General features: G+C 36.8%; 2 protein-coding genes across 2 annotated transcripts; one reads left to right on the top strand and one right to left on the bottom strand.

Moving 5' to 3' along the window:
• Positions 1-109: 109 nt before the first annotated feature.
• On the bottom strand, positions 110-3922 carry taf10 (TAF10 RNA polymerase II, TATA box binding protein (TBP)-associated factor). Its single transcript, XM_042491948.1, has 5 exons — positions 3553-3922; positions 3057-3214; positions 1788-1852; positions 632-746; positions 110-448 (listed from the first exon to the last, which is right to left on the bottom strand). The coding sequence occupies exons 1-5, from the start codon at positions 3683-3685 to the stop codon at positions 359-361; spliced, it is 561 nt and encodes a 186-aa protein (XP_042347882.1). The 5' UTR covers positions 3686-3922; the 3' UTR covers positions 110-358.
• A 676-nt stretch (positions 3923-4598) lies between these two features.
• zgc:154075 (uncharacterized protein LOC556929 homolog) lies at positions 4599-13383 on the top strand. The gene is made up of 14 exons (XM_042492700.1): positions 4599-4702; positions 5898-6006; positions 6553-6637; positions 6725-6798; positions 6955-7014; positions 7349-7456; positions 8211-8267; positions 8437-8567; positions 8701-8755; positions 9581-9673; positions 9865-9999; positions 10585-10686; positions 11803-11964; positions 12266-13383. Exons 1-14 carry the CDS (start codon positions 4689-4691, stop codon positions 12392-12394), a joined length of 1314 nt encoding a protein of 437 aa, XP_042348634.1. The 5' UTR covers positions 4599-4688; the 3' UTR covers positions 12395-13383.
• The last annotated feature ends 1716 nt before the right edge of the window (positions 13384-15099 follow it).

The following is a 15099-nucleotide window of genomic DNA, read 5'->3' as shown; positions in this document are numbered from 1 at the left end:
AAGAGGGTATTTTTACACTTACTACTTTTGTTTCAACACTGGCAGAATGTCAGAAAAAGTACAGCACTTCTCCTTGTGTTGGAAAAATGTAACATCTCACTAATATAAAAGTTATGGTAAGGGTTTTATTTTCACAATAAAACGTAATCTTACAATTTAACACAATGTAAAGGTGGCTCCACAAAAACATAACAAATGGCAAAGTGACTTAATAGATTTGTCAAAGCTGTACTAAAGCACCATAATCAAAAAAAGGAGAAAATAAAAGCCATTTTGCAATAAAGGTGTTGATGAACTCTAGTTTGTCAGCGGGGAGATAAAACTAGCAAAAGCAAAAAGCCGTAAAAGGAAGACAGTTCTATGTAAAGTAATAGGGTTTCTTGACATTGATGCCATATTCTGTGAGCGCAGGAGTCAGGTCCTCCATAGTCAGAGTGTACTTCTTATCCTATTTTTAGAAAAAAAGACAAATACAAAGCTATTAATTATCAGGAACATGATCAGAGCAGTTACAGGCAGTTGACTACTACCTCTGTCACCATCTTCTCACAATACACAAATACAGTTCTGCCACTGTGTATGGAAGATTTACATATGGAAACAAAATGTTTAAAATGAGAGAAACACTGACCTTTGTCTTACTCCTGGAACTTCCTGAGGCGGTGCCCTTCATTTTACAGTACTGCAGTGCATCATTGGCAATGTCTGAGATAAACTTCTGAGAAGCAAGGGAGATCAGACGGATTCTGAAGAGATGAAAAAGAAAATCAATGTGTCTGTCTCTCTATCTGTATCTATCTATTTATCATGTGGAGAAAAAAAAAAGGAATTAGTCAGATCAAAGAGTTCATATGATGTCGTTTTCACTTCCAAGAAATCTTTCAGCAACTGTGATAAAGATTACAGTAAAAGGTCGACTAGGCTGAAGAGTCTGTATTTTGTGCTCGTGCATGCTGAGTTAAGTGTGTACTGTATACCAGTATACAGACATGCAACAGCTACTGTGCTTTTGTTAAAACTCCATTTGAAAAAAGTCTGACAGGCATGACACTTAACCTTACATCAAGTCAGTTTCTCAGATCTTTCAACTTCTAACACTTCATTTTAAAAACTAAATAGACTGTTAAAGGTGCTACTTTTATATAGTGGTTTTAAACAAAGGGCTTTACAATGTACCTCTCATTCACACATTCAAAAGCACTCCTCTTGTACTCCTTGTGTGCCTGCCCTGTAAGTGGTGGTTATAACCCATCACCAAGTTTTCCAAAATTTCTCCTATCAAATGATACCTGCGTTTGATGAAGAAGCCTTATGTATGGTTGTGTTCGCAGCCAATCACCCCAAGCACTGTTCCATTTAATGGAAGCTATGAGTTGAACCACTACCACAGCAGCTAAAGCCCATGCAGTCTGTGGTGAGGTCAAGCAATAAAACTGAGCTGGGAGGTTCAGGGTGCCCAGAAAGTGCGGCAATACTACACACCTGTGGCGCCTGGTGTCATTTTAAGCAACAGGATGCTTTCATTCAGGTAACTGGTATAAAGTAGAATAAAAGGTACCAAATGAAGGACTCTATTGGGATCGGTATCACTTAAAGGGAAATGGTATTAGCACTGGTTGTTTTAATTTTTATAATGATATCCGGCCCTGCCTGTGACTCTTACTTTTGAATGAGACAACAATTACAGCACAATGATTTGGGTCATTTTGTCCCTTGTTCAAAGACCCGGTCACACTGAAGCTTGAGAGTAGCCTATACTTCATAGAGTCAGTCAATGTTGCGCTTACATTCTTGGATCAGAAGCCTCAAAGCCGGCCCGGTTGAGGTAGTAGCCTGTAACTGCATCAGGAATCTGCAGGGGAAAAAAAAAAAAAAGATTAACATTGCTTGCTTTCACTGAAACTGACAGGGATTCTGTTAGTGGTTGTGACTGATCATAGATTAACATGGACATCGACATATTGACTATCATAATGAAAAAATTCAGTGTCATTAGCGATCCTGTTTAAATCAAGAGATATATTACACTAAAAGGCCTTGTATATAATTTATTGCTTAACTATATTCCTTATATATATATTCATTTCATCCATTTTATCATTTTATTTCGAACATGTAATACAAAATTACAATAAATTCCAAGAATACAAAGGCAAAGGTGTTTTTTGTTTTGTCCCCTTCTTCTGAAACATACATTAATAAAGTTCTCGAAACAAAAAACCATATTAAAGTTTCACATATCATTGTGTGTGATTGTGTTGGTTGACCTCTAAAATAACTTCAAATCCAATAGCTTTACTACAAAAATGAGCCACACGAATTATTAATAGAGCTGGTGACGATTACACTTATTCATTGTTTCTAACTTTCTAGACTATGACATGTAATGATTTGGTACATTACAAAATAATGCAAATAATATTCAGAGTAAAATCAAAGTACACAATGTGTACAGAAGTTTGTTTTTTTGTAGTACAGGACAGCAACTACAATTTGAGAGGTATTTTTAAGTTTACTGTACAGAAAGCTAAAAAAGGGGAGGATATATTTTTGTTAAAGAGATATATTTTTGTTATTGGGGTGAAATTATAGAACACTACCGATATGAATTTTGTGCAAAAAATAAAATAAAATAAAATAAAATAAAATAAAAGTTTTTGGTTTTCAAAAGAATGGTTTGAAAAAATATTTGTGGCCAGTGTGGCTGCTGGAGGAAACTAACAGCATTTCCTTAGGATAACAGTGCTTGGTAAAAAACGGCCATGGTCATCAAGGGTAGGGGGATAGAAATTTGTCATGAATGTCAATTTAATATTGTTGACTAAAGAGCGACTCTATTATATATTATACTGTTTGTACCTAGGTTGAATGTATATATATACATTCATATATAAGTATAATATCACTGATAGAGAGTACAAACTTGTTTCAGACATTAGACAGAATTTAGCTGTTAACAACTTTAACATATAAAGTATTTTTGAATATGTGACCTTTCCAACAACGTGTGCTGTGAATGCAGAATATAGTAAGCTCACTGACTAAATTTTACTTACTGTGGGAGTGTACTCTTCCAGCTGCATGAGGAAATCTGCCAGGGGCGTGGTGGAAAGGGCAGGCTTTACATCTCCATTGGTGATGCCACCAGGAACATAGACACCGTTGGAGACAGATGAGTCTGCCGATGGTGTTACCATGACAGCTGAGGCTGAAGCTGTAATTGAAGTGTTTAGGATAAGTGTATGTTAAAGGAGGAAAATGTGTTGCTATCTGGTTCATCTAAAGTGTAATGATAAAGTCGTTACTACCAAAATTAAGAATGAGCAAAGTCTAAACCCCGTTTGCAAACAAGTGTTGCAAAAAAGAGCATTAGATTAAATTAAAAAATAAAAATAAATCGAAGTTCACACATGAAAAATACATAATGCTTGCAAATATATTGTGGCGGGCAAACAAATCATCCATCTCTGAGAGAACTAAACTAACGTTAGCAAGCTAATGTGAGCACAACATGGACAATAACACTAGTAAACAAAAGACATATAACGTTACCATTACTCGTCACTGAAGGGATGCTGCTGACGTTAGTTGTTGCATTATCATTTGCGACACAATTACTTGAGGTTGAAGACGTCGTAGAAGAAACTCCAGTTGTGACAGACTGATTAACGTTGTCAATATTCATGTTGATGTTCACGTTAGCCGACAAGCTAACCTTAGCTAGCTAGCACGGAAAAATGTCCAAATATGCCGAAAAAGCGCACTCCTGTGTGATATAGCTCTAGTTCTACTCTTCTACAATATACTGTGTTATGAAGTAAAGCTACTCTTGAAAAACGGAAGATATTTAGATCACAATTCAGGCGCTTGCGAGCATTAGAAATGTTTGTTGCTACCGAGCATCAGAAACCTGAGCTCATGCTGAGGAGCTAATCTTGTCACGTGATCCGAGCTTTAGCTATAGATCGGCCCTGACGAAGGTAGCCGAAGATTCCCGAAGACCCTCTGAAGTTGCACTTTGGCCCGTAGTTGGGCAGACTCAGTGGTCTGGACCCAGGTAAATGTTTGATATAGTTCGGTGAATATTAAAAGTCTAATTTCGGTCGTCATTTGTTTGTTGGAGCAAAGACTTATTTAGTTGTATCAGCAGATAAAGGGCTGTGGGTATTTATAAAAAAAAAAACAAAACCTTTTTGTGTATATGTGCCCCCTTTGTTCCTTGTTACTCCTTTAACTGCGTTTTCGTTTTGTGTTATCTTATCCCGACTGATTAAAAAACAAAACAAAAAAAAAACACATGGACGTGTCTGCAACCCAAACAGGATGCATGTAACCCTTTCTACCTGTTACTTTTAGAGAAATCTCGAAATGATCACCTCCATGCGTGTGACTTCTATTTTGGGTAGATTTTTCTGTTTTGCCTTCCAACATGTTCTGATTTTCCAAAAAGTGAATGCGATGTAGGATGAACGAGGATTAGTGAAGGCAGCAGAGTTGCCTCGTGCACACTGTAGGGGGCGTCACGTTACTGCGTGACTGCTGTGCGGTTAGTTTAATTTTGTTCGAAGAAGTGAATCATTACTGCTGCTGTAGTCAGCACCACCAGCACCACAACCTGAGCTCACTCCCGACGTCTCCTGTCGAGATTGGACCTACGCGGAAGACGGACGGAAGGTTTTGACAGTCGCATGGGACAAAGCAGGTACTGAGCCAAACAGCTATGTCATTAAATGACACATCTTTACCAGAAACACAGTTTTAATGCGATAGCTCTGTACTTTTATAGACAGTGTCTGTTTGGATTTTTAATAAGCGCATTTGGAAGGACACAGATATATTTAAATGGTTAATTCAGATGACGGCCAATCTTTATCGAGAGAGCTACATGTATTTAATAATATAAAATATATATAAGTTATTATAAAATAAATACGCCCTCCTCTGAAATCCCAAACTAGCGCGTTTAACCCTACGAAACCTAAGCAAATTGGTTTGATCTCTTTCAAAAACACAGGAAGAATGCAACTTTGCAAGACATGGCATAAAAATCAGCAAGGAGTTAGTAAAAAAAAAATCGAAAAAATCGATGAAAATTTAAAAATGTAAATGTATAAAATTTCTGTAACATAATTTGAAATATATAGTTATACAAATTAAAAACATCATTTTCTGGACACGTTTTCCTAGTTTTTGATCAGTTTTTAATAATACTCCCCCTGTCCTAAAACTTATTTTCAGGTCAAATCTTGTTACCTTTTGCTAATTTCTTGCAATTTGTGGGACACTTCTTGCCAAGTAAGTCATTGCCTTTTTCCCCCATGTTTTCGAAAGAAATCAAATCAATCAGCTGAGGTTTCAAAGGGTTAAATAGCTTATGAAAGGCATATGAACGCAGCACAAGAAAACTTATGTTGATTTAGGTTTCGAAGGGTTGAAAGGCAAGGTTTAAAAAAAAACCCCACCAAAATCACAGCTGTTCTCATAGCCCAAAACATGGAAAACTGTAAAAAAAAATTGCATGTTAGTGTTATGATTTGTAGGGAGGATTAGCATTTCGCTTAAGAATTTAGATTTCTTTGGGTGATAACCTCCAATCTCATACTGTTTGCTCATTGAATTGGCTCCAAAATATTAATTTGGTGTGAATATATAAGAAAAATGGTTAGGGTCTATTTATGGTGGAGGGAGGGCCATGCATATTCCCCCAGTCCCTCAGGGAGGCTCACGGGAAAAGTATCTGTGGCTTTGGGAAGGGTCAATATAAAAAATAAAACACAAACAAAAAATACCCCAAACTGTCACACCTCAGCCACCCCCTCCTCTGATAATTAAAGTACAGTGTGTATTACCTCAGGCATTGTAAAATGTGGGTTAACAAGCTTTGATTTGTGTTTAAGTTCTCAGGGTGCAAGAATGACTTCCCTTGTCCATGTTATTGTGGTGGGAGCTGGTTGTCGAGGAGAAATCTACTCCCAGTATGCATCAGTCCACCCTGAACGTGTTAAGGTAAGGAGAGGTCGCCCTGCAGCTGTACTGATAAAAACATAATTTTGCATAATAAAATCTCTGTGAGTAAAATGATCCAAGATGAGATACCTGACAAGATATTCATTACAGAAACATGTTAAGTATTATACACAGGTTTGTCACAGTACAAATAGATCCTCAAATCCATGTTTTCTGTAACAAAATAAGTTCCTTTTGATTGTGAGGCTTTTTAACATTATTTTAATATAGGGCTTTTACTCATACTTTTCCCTGTTATTTTTTTTACTGTACTTTAAGGTCCATTGTGTAGAAGTTAGTGGCATCTAGTGGTGAAGTTGCAGAACGACTGAAATGAAAACACAGCAATTCTTTTTCCTGGTGATTTTACAATAAAGAAAACACAGTTATGAATATTACATTTAATTTCTGCTAATAAATCCCCCTAAATCCTTCACACTGGAACTTTAAGTAAATGATCTGAAATACCTCTTTTTCCACCACTGCCCAATAATGTCTAAAAGAGCACTTGTTATGTCCATTTCTTCAACTCATCTTCACCTGGAGGTTGTTGGTGTGGCTGATCCAAGGAAATTTGCTCGCACTAAACTTCAACAGCAACACAAAATTGCAGATGAAAATATATTTGAAGGTGAGCAACAGAAGAAAATTAGCACTGATTGTTTTGGAGTTATCTGGCTCACACTAAATTATTGAATTCTTGTATTTTTCAAACAAGACTGGTCTAGTATGGCTGAAAGAGAGAAGTTTGCAGATGCTGTGTTAATTTGTACCCCAGACCGCCTTCATAAGGTAAACACACAACATGTATTCTGTATATATGAATAACTCTCAATTTCTACTAATCTGTGTACACACCTCATTATTGGTCCGCATTATTTGGAAATCGTTCTTTTGGTAGTCATTCACTTGTTACATTCACTTGTTACACTTGTTTGTGTTTCTCAGGAACCTGCGGTGGCCTTTGCAAAGAAGGGCTACCATGTTCTGCTGGAGAAACCAATGGCAGTGAGTGTTCTGTAAATAAATTATCTTAACACAGAGCACAACTTTAACCTTAATATGAGTGTATAGTGTTTTTACAGTGATTTATTTTATGTTAGTTTGTTATGTGTATTTTGACTTGAAATTATCCCTTTAAAAAACATACTACATACTGTATTTTATAAGTCATATTTCCGATTATGTTTCTGTCAAACACATCACAAATTTTGAGAAAATACACTATTTTGTGTCAGTTTCTGAAATACAAAAACGTTGTGTTTTCTGTTTGCCTTTCCATGATTGCATTTGTGTGACCCTCATGCCTTCCCTACACACCAATGTCCTCACATGACTTTAGACAACTCCCAAAGACTGCAAGGCGATTGTGGAGGCCTGCACTCAGAATGGTGTGATGCTATCAGTGGGTCACGTTCTCCGGTATGATCCCGTCATCCACAAGATAAAGGTAAAGAAGATAAACAGCTTTTTCACACACACTTTGTTTTTTTGAAAACTCTTGTCAGTTTTCTTCACTAGGCATAGTTAACAGTTTTGTGTGTTTAAAGACATATTTATGGGTATTTTACATAGTAAACCTGTTATTGAGTTTTAAAAAGGAAAGTAAAGCATTTTTTTTGTTTTATTGATTTCCAAAGTCTTTATCCCATGTCCCATATCCTAAATGATACAAAACATGTTTTATTTGACTTCAGGCCAACCATTTATTTCCCAACTACTAAGAGGCACAATTCATAAAGTATGCTGACAAATTGAAATCCCTATTTCCATCCCCGCTGAGTATCCCTGCTGTAAAGTGGCATGAAAAATCCAGTGTGTGTAAGTGTGCTTGGATCATACATACCATCTTTGACCAAATGAGAAAAGGATGAGGAGTGTTTTGCTTCCACATCGGAAGGGTCCAAAGTCTCCCTAAGAAAGTTGTGAAAGCCATGACAATGAAGGCTTTATTTGGTAAAACAGCAATGGATTTCATGGATGTCAAACCAAAAAGTGCGCAGACTGAATCAAGGTTTAACTGGTTTTCAAACATCACAATAAAAGCTTGAAAGATACCAGATAAAGATATCTAGAAGGTGGAGAGATTCAGAAATTGCCAGAACAAATGAATTAAATCTGCTGGCTTGCGTCTACATCAGGGGGGAGCAAAGTATGTTTATATATCAGATTTCACCTTGTAATTTTTGTTTTTTATATTCTAGGAGCTGATAGATGCTGGAGTCATAGGTGATGTGATCCACATTCAGCACTTTGAGCCGGTAAGAATGTCAGCAGAACAGAAATCAAGACGATGCTATTGCATATCCTCAGAGCTCCTCTTTAAACTCACTCCTTTATCAGTCACAACATTTCTCATTTTATCATGTTTTTAAAAAAAAATCAAGGCATAACTGATTTCAGATTAGTCTTGTCATCCTTGTGTTCCAGGTCGGGTTTTATCACTTTGCTCACTCATTTGTTCGAGGGAACTGGAGGAATGAAGCGAAGAGCTCTTTTTCTCTTTTGGCTAAATCATGCCATGACATTGACCTCATACACCACTGGGCTGGAGGTCGCAGGTAAACCACCAGACAGCAGTGGTAGACTCTTTAGTTGGAACACAGTGTTTGTGTGTTTTCAGGTGGATAAGGTTATTTTCTGTCAGGCCGTTCTGTTTTTCCTGAGATGAATCATTAACTTTGCACTTGGCAGGTGTGTGAAAGTGTCATCATTTGGATCTGTCAGCCACTTCGGAAAAGTAAACAAGGTCTGTGGCCTCTTCACAGTATTTGAGTTAATACACAGAAAACATTACATGACAAAGGAAACAACCATTCACTGCAGTTGTGAGCAAACTATCTATGTGGTTATATTTTACTTTTTTCTTTTATGTATTGTTGTTTTCTAATTTTATTGTCTGTTTTATTTTATCTATAAATGTTACGTGAAACAGTGCATGACATTACAGCCCTTCAACCCTTTGAAACCTCAGCAAATTGGCTTAATTTCTTTTTTTTAAAAAAAGGGAAGGAGGCAATTAGCAACTTAAGAAGTAATGACTCAAAATTAACAAAAAAATATTTTAAATAAATTTATAGGAAAAAAGTAAAAAACAAACAAACAAGGAAATTACCTGAAAAAAGTGCTTAGAAATTATAATAATTTTCTACAATATAATTTAAAATGTATTATAATGGTAATAGTCCTAGTTATTTTCCTTTTTTTTTTTCTTTATCACCCCTAGACATTTTCCTCTAACTTTATTTTTTTTTCTAAATTTAATAATTTCTTTACATATGTGGAACATTTCTTACGAAGTTGCTTATTGCCTTTTCCCCATGTTTTTGAAAGACATCTTACCAATCTCCTCTGGACTCAAAGATTTAAATACCTGTGAAAGGCGTCTGAAATCACTTCAATCGCAAGAAAAGCGATGTTGCTCCAAGTTTCAAAGGGTTAATCCTTTTCAACATTCCTGAGTTATATTTTTGTGTCATATGTATTAATCCATGCCAGTTCTCTTCGTTATTGCAACAGCGCTGTCTATAATAAGCATGAATATAAAATGTGACGTTGCTTGTTTTTTTAACAGCCAGCAGATGCTGGAAATCGCTGCCTGGATTGTTCAATAGAAAAAGACTGTCCATACTCGGCATGCAAAATTTACCTGGACAGAGTGAAACAGGTAGAGTTGAGTCGATTTCCAATTTTACTGGTTTAGTCCAATGTACAAGTTTGTTGAGCGCCCATTGTCATTATGACACTTTGTGGCGAATTGAAGTTATTATTATCTATTATACTTAATCTGTGAACATAATACTTTGCATGCTGTACATTATTTAATTCGTACTGTATGTGTGTAAATGTTTGTGCCAGGGTCACACTGGTTGGCCTGTATCAGTCATTTGTCCGAGCTCGTTCCCAGACATTGAGTCGGTAACTGAGGCCCTGAGGACTGGACCATATGGGCGCTGTGTCTATGAATGTGACAATGATGTCTGCAGTAACCAGGTTAGAACACACTGGCTTGAAAATAAAACAAAAAAAACAGTTCACCCTAAAACAAAAAAAAAACAGTTTCTCTACCTGTAGTGCTATTTATCAGTCTAGATTGTTTTGGTGTGAGTTGCCAAGTGTTGGAGATATTGGCCGTTGAGATGTCTGCTTTCTCTCCAGTATAATGGCCCTAGATGGCACTCGGCTTGTGGTGCTCAGAGTGCCAAAAACATTCTTAACATCGCCAGATGTAAACATTAATGGCTCAGTATAACTCTTGAAATCCTCTTGTGGAAGACCAATGCAGTGTAAGGGTTAGAAGGCGTAGTTTGATAGAAAGAAAATAGTTCCTGTATGAAACTGCTTTCAACAATGTCTGTGCATTTTCTTGAGTAACCAGGTCATAATTTTGGGAAACAGGTGAGTGAGTGCCATTTAGTTGCATTATAATGGAGAGAAGGCTGACATTTCTACGGCCGATATCTCACAAACTCAGCAACTTGCACCAAAACAATCTAGATAGATAAATAGTAGTAAAGGTAAGAGGAATGTATCCAACATACAGTCAAAATAAAACAGATGTCTGTTCTGTTTGCCCAGGTTGTTAACATGGAGTTTGAAGGGGGTCTTACGGCAGCCTTTTCCATGGTGGCGTTCACTGAGGAGATATGTGAGCGAAAAACAACTATCTATGGCAGCAAGGTAGGACTGGAAAGAAATGTGCACTGCAGAAAAGAAAGGAGAAATAAGTACTGAAACTGAAGATGTAAGACATGCAACAAAGAAAGGAATCTGATATCAGAGTATTGTTGACCACATACACTATATGGCCAAAAGTATGTGGACACACCAGATTGATATAACCATATGTAATTGTTGAAGATGCCATTCTAAAATCAGTGGCATTGTTATACTGCTATAACAAGCAAGCCTCCACTCTCCAGGGAGGGCTTTCCATAAGATACTGAAATCTTTTTGCAGAAATTTGATTCCATTCATCCACGAGAGCATCAGTTAGGTTGAACAGTGATGTTGGGCAATGAGGCTTCACAGTCATCGTTCACACCCAAAGGTGTGTGTAGGGTGCGTGCAGGCCAATTAGGTTCTTTCAAAGCAAAGTAGAAGATAGTTTCTATTTGCACCCACGTGTCCTTAGCTTACAATGCTTTTTGTACCTGGAATGTAAAAAGGTAATGTGGCTATTTACATTGGGGTGTATATATTACTGGGCGTCCAACTCAATAAATGATGTTATGGTATCAAGCTATGCTGCTAAGCCAACACTGACTCAAACACCAGTCTCCAATGGTTAAGTCCTATGCTTTGACCCATTCACCCAACACATTCTACTCCCCCCATAGGCAGCGTTGTTCTTTTTACTACGTCACCTGACTCTATGGAAAATATCTGGGTTTTTCCTTGTAAATTTGCTGCTCTAATCTCACAGAACATCCAACATTGGCTAGTAGTAACCATGAGCTCTTTGCGCTCATTGTAAATGCTTCCGACCTTGGTGCTTCAATGTGAAGACTACTATCATGCAGTGGGATCCATATTGTGTCTTTTTCTAGTCGTTCTAGTCGTTCAACGTGTCGAAGAGATTGGTGTAAACCGCTGAATAACTGCAGTCTGACTACTCTCACCCAGGTGCAAATAGACACTCTGGGAAAATAAAAATGGATTTTTTTAAAGTGTCTCTCCCAAACTGTTGGAAGCACATTATTGCTTATAATATAGCTACACACTGCATCAGTAAGTTCTGACTTTCATGGATGCAATGGTTATATCCTACCTATATAATGAACTGTGTCCTCACAGGGGGAGCTGACATATGGCAACCATGAGATTCGTGTGTTTGACTTTCTGACCCAAAGATCTGAAAAGCACACAACGCGCAGTGATGTGCCCCAAGGCTTTGGCATGACTGGACATGGTGGGGCAGACTACCACCTAATGGATGCTTTTATTTCTGCTGTGGCGGTGAGAGCTTATTAATAGTGTTTTTAAAATGTGTTTTGTCAATGTATAGTTAAGTGTTTCATTTTTCTCCTCAGCCAACTCCAGAGTCAGATCATGTGGTTGTTGCTGTGTATGAACAGCATTGATTTGAATGTTTTCCCTGCTTTGACCGTTTGACATGTTGGACATATTAAAAATATTCAATGAATTTACATTCTTGTACATGTGGAGGAGACACTAAAACTAAATTCATGTCTGGAAACAGTTACTGTGATGGGTGATTAGTGTGTGATTGTGTGCGTCTGTGTTTTTGTGATTGCAGAACAATGATCCTTCGCTGATCCGCTCAGGTCCTGAGGAGACACTACTTAGCCATTTACTGGTGTTTGAAGCAGAGCGATCGCGAGTGGAGAGCAGGGTGGTGTACTGTGGTGAAACTGACCAGAGCTAGACAACTGACAAACACTTTGACAGGAGAATGACCTCTCTTTAAAAATCAAAAACTAGGGGTGCCTGGTGGCTCAGTGGGTAGAGCGGCACCCCATATGCAGAGGTTGTATACTCACTGCAGCAGGTTCGATTCCAGCCTTGGCCCTTTGCTGCATGTCGCCCCCTCTCTCTCCTCCTCTCAAGCTCAAACTGTCTGTCCATTAAAGGCAATAAAAGCCAAAAACAATCTTTAAAAAAAAAACCCCAAAAAACTACAATGATAAATAGATGAATGAACTGAAGGATAAACCACAAAGTGTAATGAAGCTGATCACTAAGTTAATATTGCTCAGGGATATAAATTTTTTATTTTGTGCATGTTTGTGGGTGGGTGGGTGAGTGAGTGAGTTTGTTAAGTGTTTTAATTGTAAGTAATTTGCCAAGAACTTGATTAATGATGTTCATGTAAAGAATTCTCATAATTTCTAGTAAAAACTTGGAAATTTTAAATTTTAAATTATTGTTTGCTCTTAATTTCATCCTACACAAAGTATTTCTCAACTGTGTCAAGTGTGCAGAATTTATCCAAGGATCTGAGACTTAAAGTGAAACTCTTGCACCACAAGGTCATTACTTTACCTGTCACCCAATAGTTGAATCTTGCACCAGAGTTGCTGTATATAAGGAGTGATAAACACCTATTTTTTTTAAGGGGGGTGGGAGTATTCTTGGGTTACAGAACTCCCCACAGGGACTTGACTTGATATACATACGTCTCCTTATTCAGTTGATTACATACTTACTAAATACATGTATCATTAAAAGTGTCATATTGACTCATGGCATGGCATATAGAAAATGCATTGTGTACGTGTGTACAAAAATGTTGTGTTTTCAGGATAAATAATAGATAATCCTTCTCATTTTGCCCTCTTTGTAAGGTATTAGTTAGTGAAGTAGTAACATCTTTTAAACACAAGGTGTCGCTAGTTTATTTGATTAGAGGACTACACCTGTCACCATTTGGTATATCAGAAACATTTTAGGTGTCATTATTGCTATTAAAAAGGCAGTATTATTTTTTCTTTTGATGTATTAGTGATGTATTAAAAGTTTTAATGTTATACTATGGTGAAAATTGTTTCTCTGTGGTTGGGAAACTAGTATATTTCGGACAATTTGAAACAGTTTTCAGTAATTTCAGTATGACTGACATGAGCGTGCTTAACGAGGTGCTGCGTCATGGTTTTGCTAACGGTAGATAGCTAGCTAACGAGATGTAACTTTAAAGTAGCATGAGCTAACAAAGCTTAGCTTTTGATGCAACAAAAGGAGGGACCTCTCTAAAAAACACTGGGGTTTCGCCCGGGGGCGTTCACGTTCAGCGTGCCTGATGCGCGTTCCCGTCAGCTGCCCTCGAGAGCCTCCCCTCACTTGTTGGTTAACTCACAACCCATAACCTAAAAAGTTGTTTGTCAACTTAATATTTACCTTAACCCCATTAATAATTTAAAAGGAGATCTCATGCCCAACTGTAACATCACACAGAGATGATTTTGTAATTTTTTACGATCATATATTCACGAAGAAACACTCGGTTTTTAGAAGGTCCTCTACAAGGTAGGCTCCCATGCTAACAAACCAGAATCACTTTCAGCTTCCATACACTCAATTGTAAACTAAACATTTATTGATAAAGTGAGGTTCACTTAAAATTGGTGACAAACTGATGTTGGGGTTTTATAATATAAGGTTAACCAATTGAACGTAAATGCTATCAAGCCTTTGTTTCCATATAAAACCTGTCCGTGTAAAGTTAGCTTCTTAACAATTAGCTAATGTTAGCTATTTAGCTATTTTTATCCGCGATTTTAAGGTGGTGGGGGAATAAGCCTTGTCATGAAGATATTACAAATATTATATTAAAGAGGCTTTTGCAAATTACATTGCAGGCTAACTAATTCAATAACATTCGCTGATGGGGGTTATTTTGGTGGGCAAGAAAAAGGTTGAGGAATACATGAATAATCATAATATTAATACATAAATTAATAAGAGATTTACAATAAAATAAAAAATAATCAACACTTCACAGGAGCAAACAAACAAACAAAAAATTCACACTCATATCACGTCACGGTTTCACCAGATAAAATTTTGTAATAGTCTAAAAATCTGTTGCTTTCTTTTTTTTATTTGTAAAAGCAAGAGCGTAAAGTGTTGAGTAAATATGTCCAGCAAAGACTGAAAGACTGGTGTGAACCTAAAAATATTTGTTTGTGGATAAAGAATTTCCCCATTAAAATAAAAAAAAAAAAAAACTAACATAGTTCAAATCATCATAACAGATTACATATTTAAGGGTAAAATCATGACTGATAATATCTCAACTGAATTTGTGAAGAACAAAAAAAGCTGCAAAGACTATTTTTACTTTGAAGGATTTCAATTTTGTTTGAATTTGTGATGAAATCATAATTTATGGACATCAAACCACTGGCTTGTTCCAAAGTTGGGCTTTTTTTTGTACACTTTATATGAATTATTATTATTATACCTATTTGATGTAAATAAAGTTTGGTGGGGGGGCATATATTACAATTATTGAAAACACAAGAACTTAAATTAGACCAAAAACTCACTATTATTTTACAATGGGGAAAATTTTTTTAAGTCTCATCAACCTGCCCACAGAGAGAACATGAGTCTTCTGGTTGTAACATAACA

This window comes from Plectropomus leopardus, chromosome 8 (assembly GCF_008729295.1).
Source record: "Plectropomus leopardus isolate mb chromosome 8, YSFRI_Pleo_2.0, whole genome shotgun sequence".
NCBI lineage: Eukaryota > Metazoa > Chordata > Actinopteri > Perciformes > Serranidae > Plectropomus > Plectropomus leopardus.
Note: the sequence above shows the minus strand (reverse complement) of the source record. Positions and strands in the feature narration are given on the sequence as shown.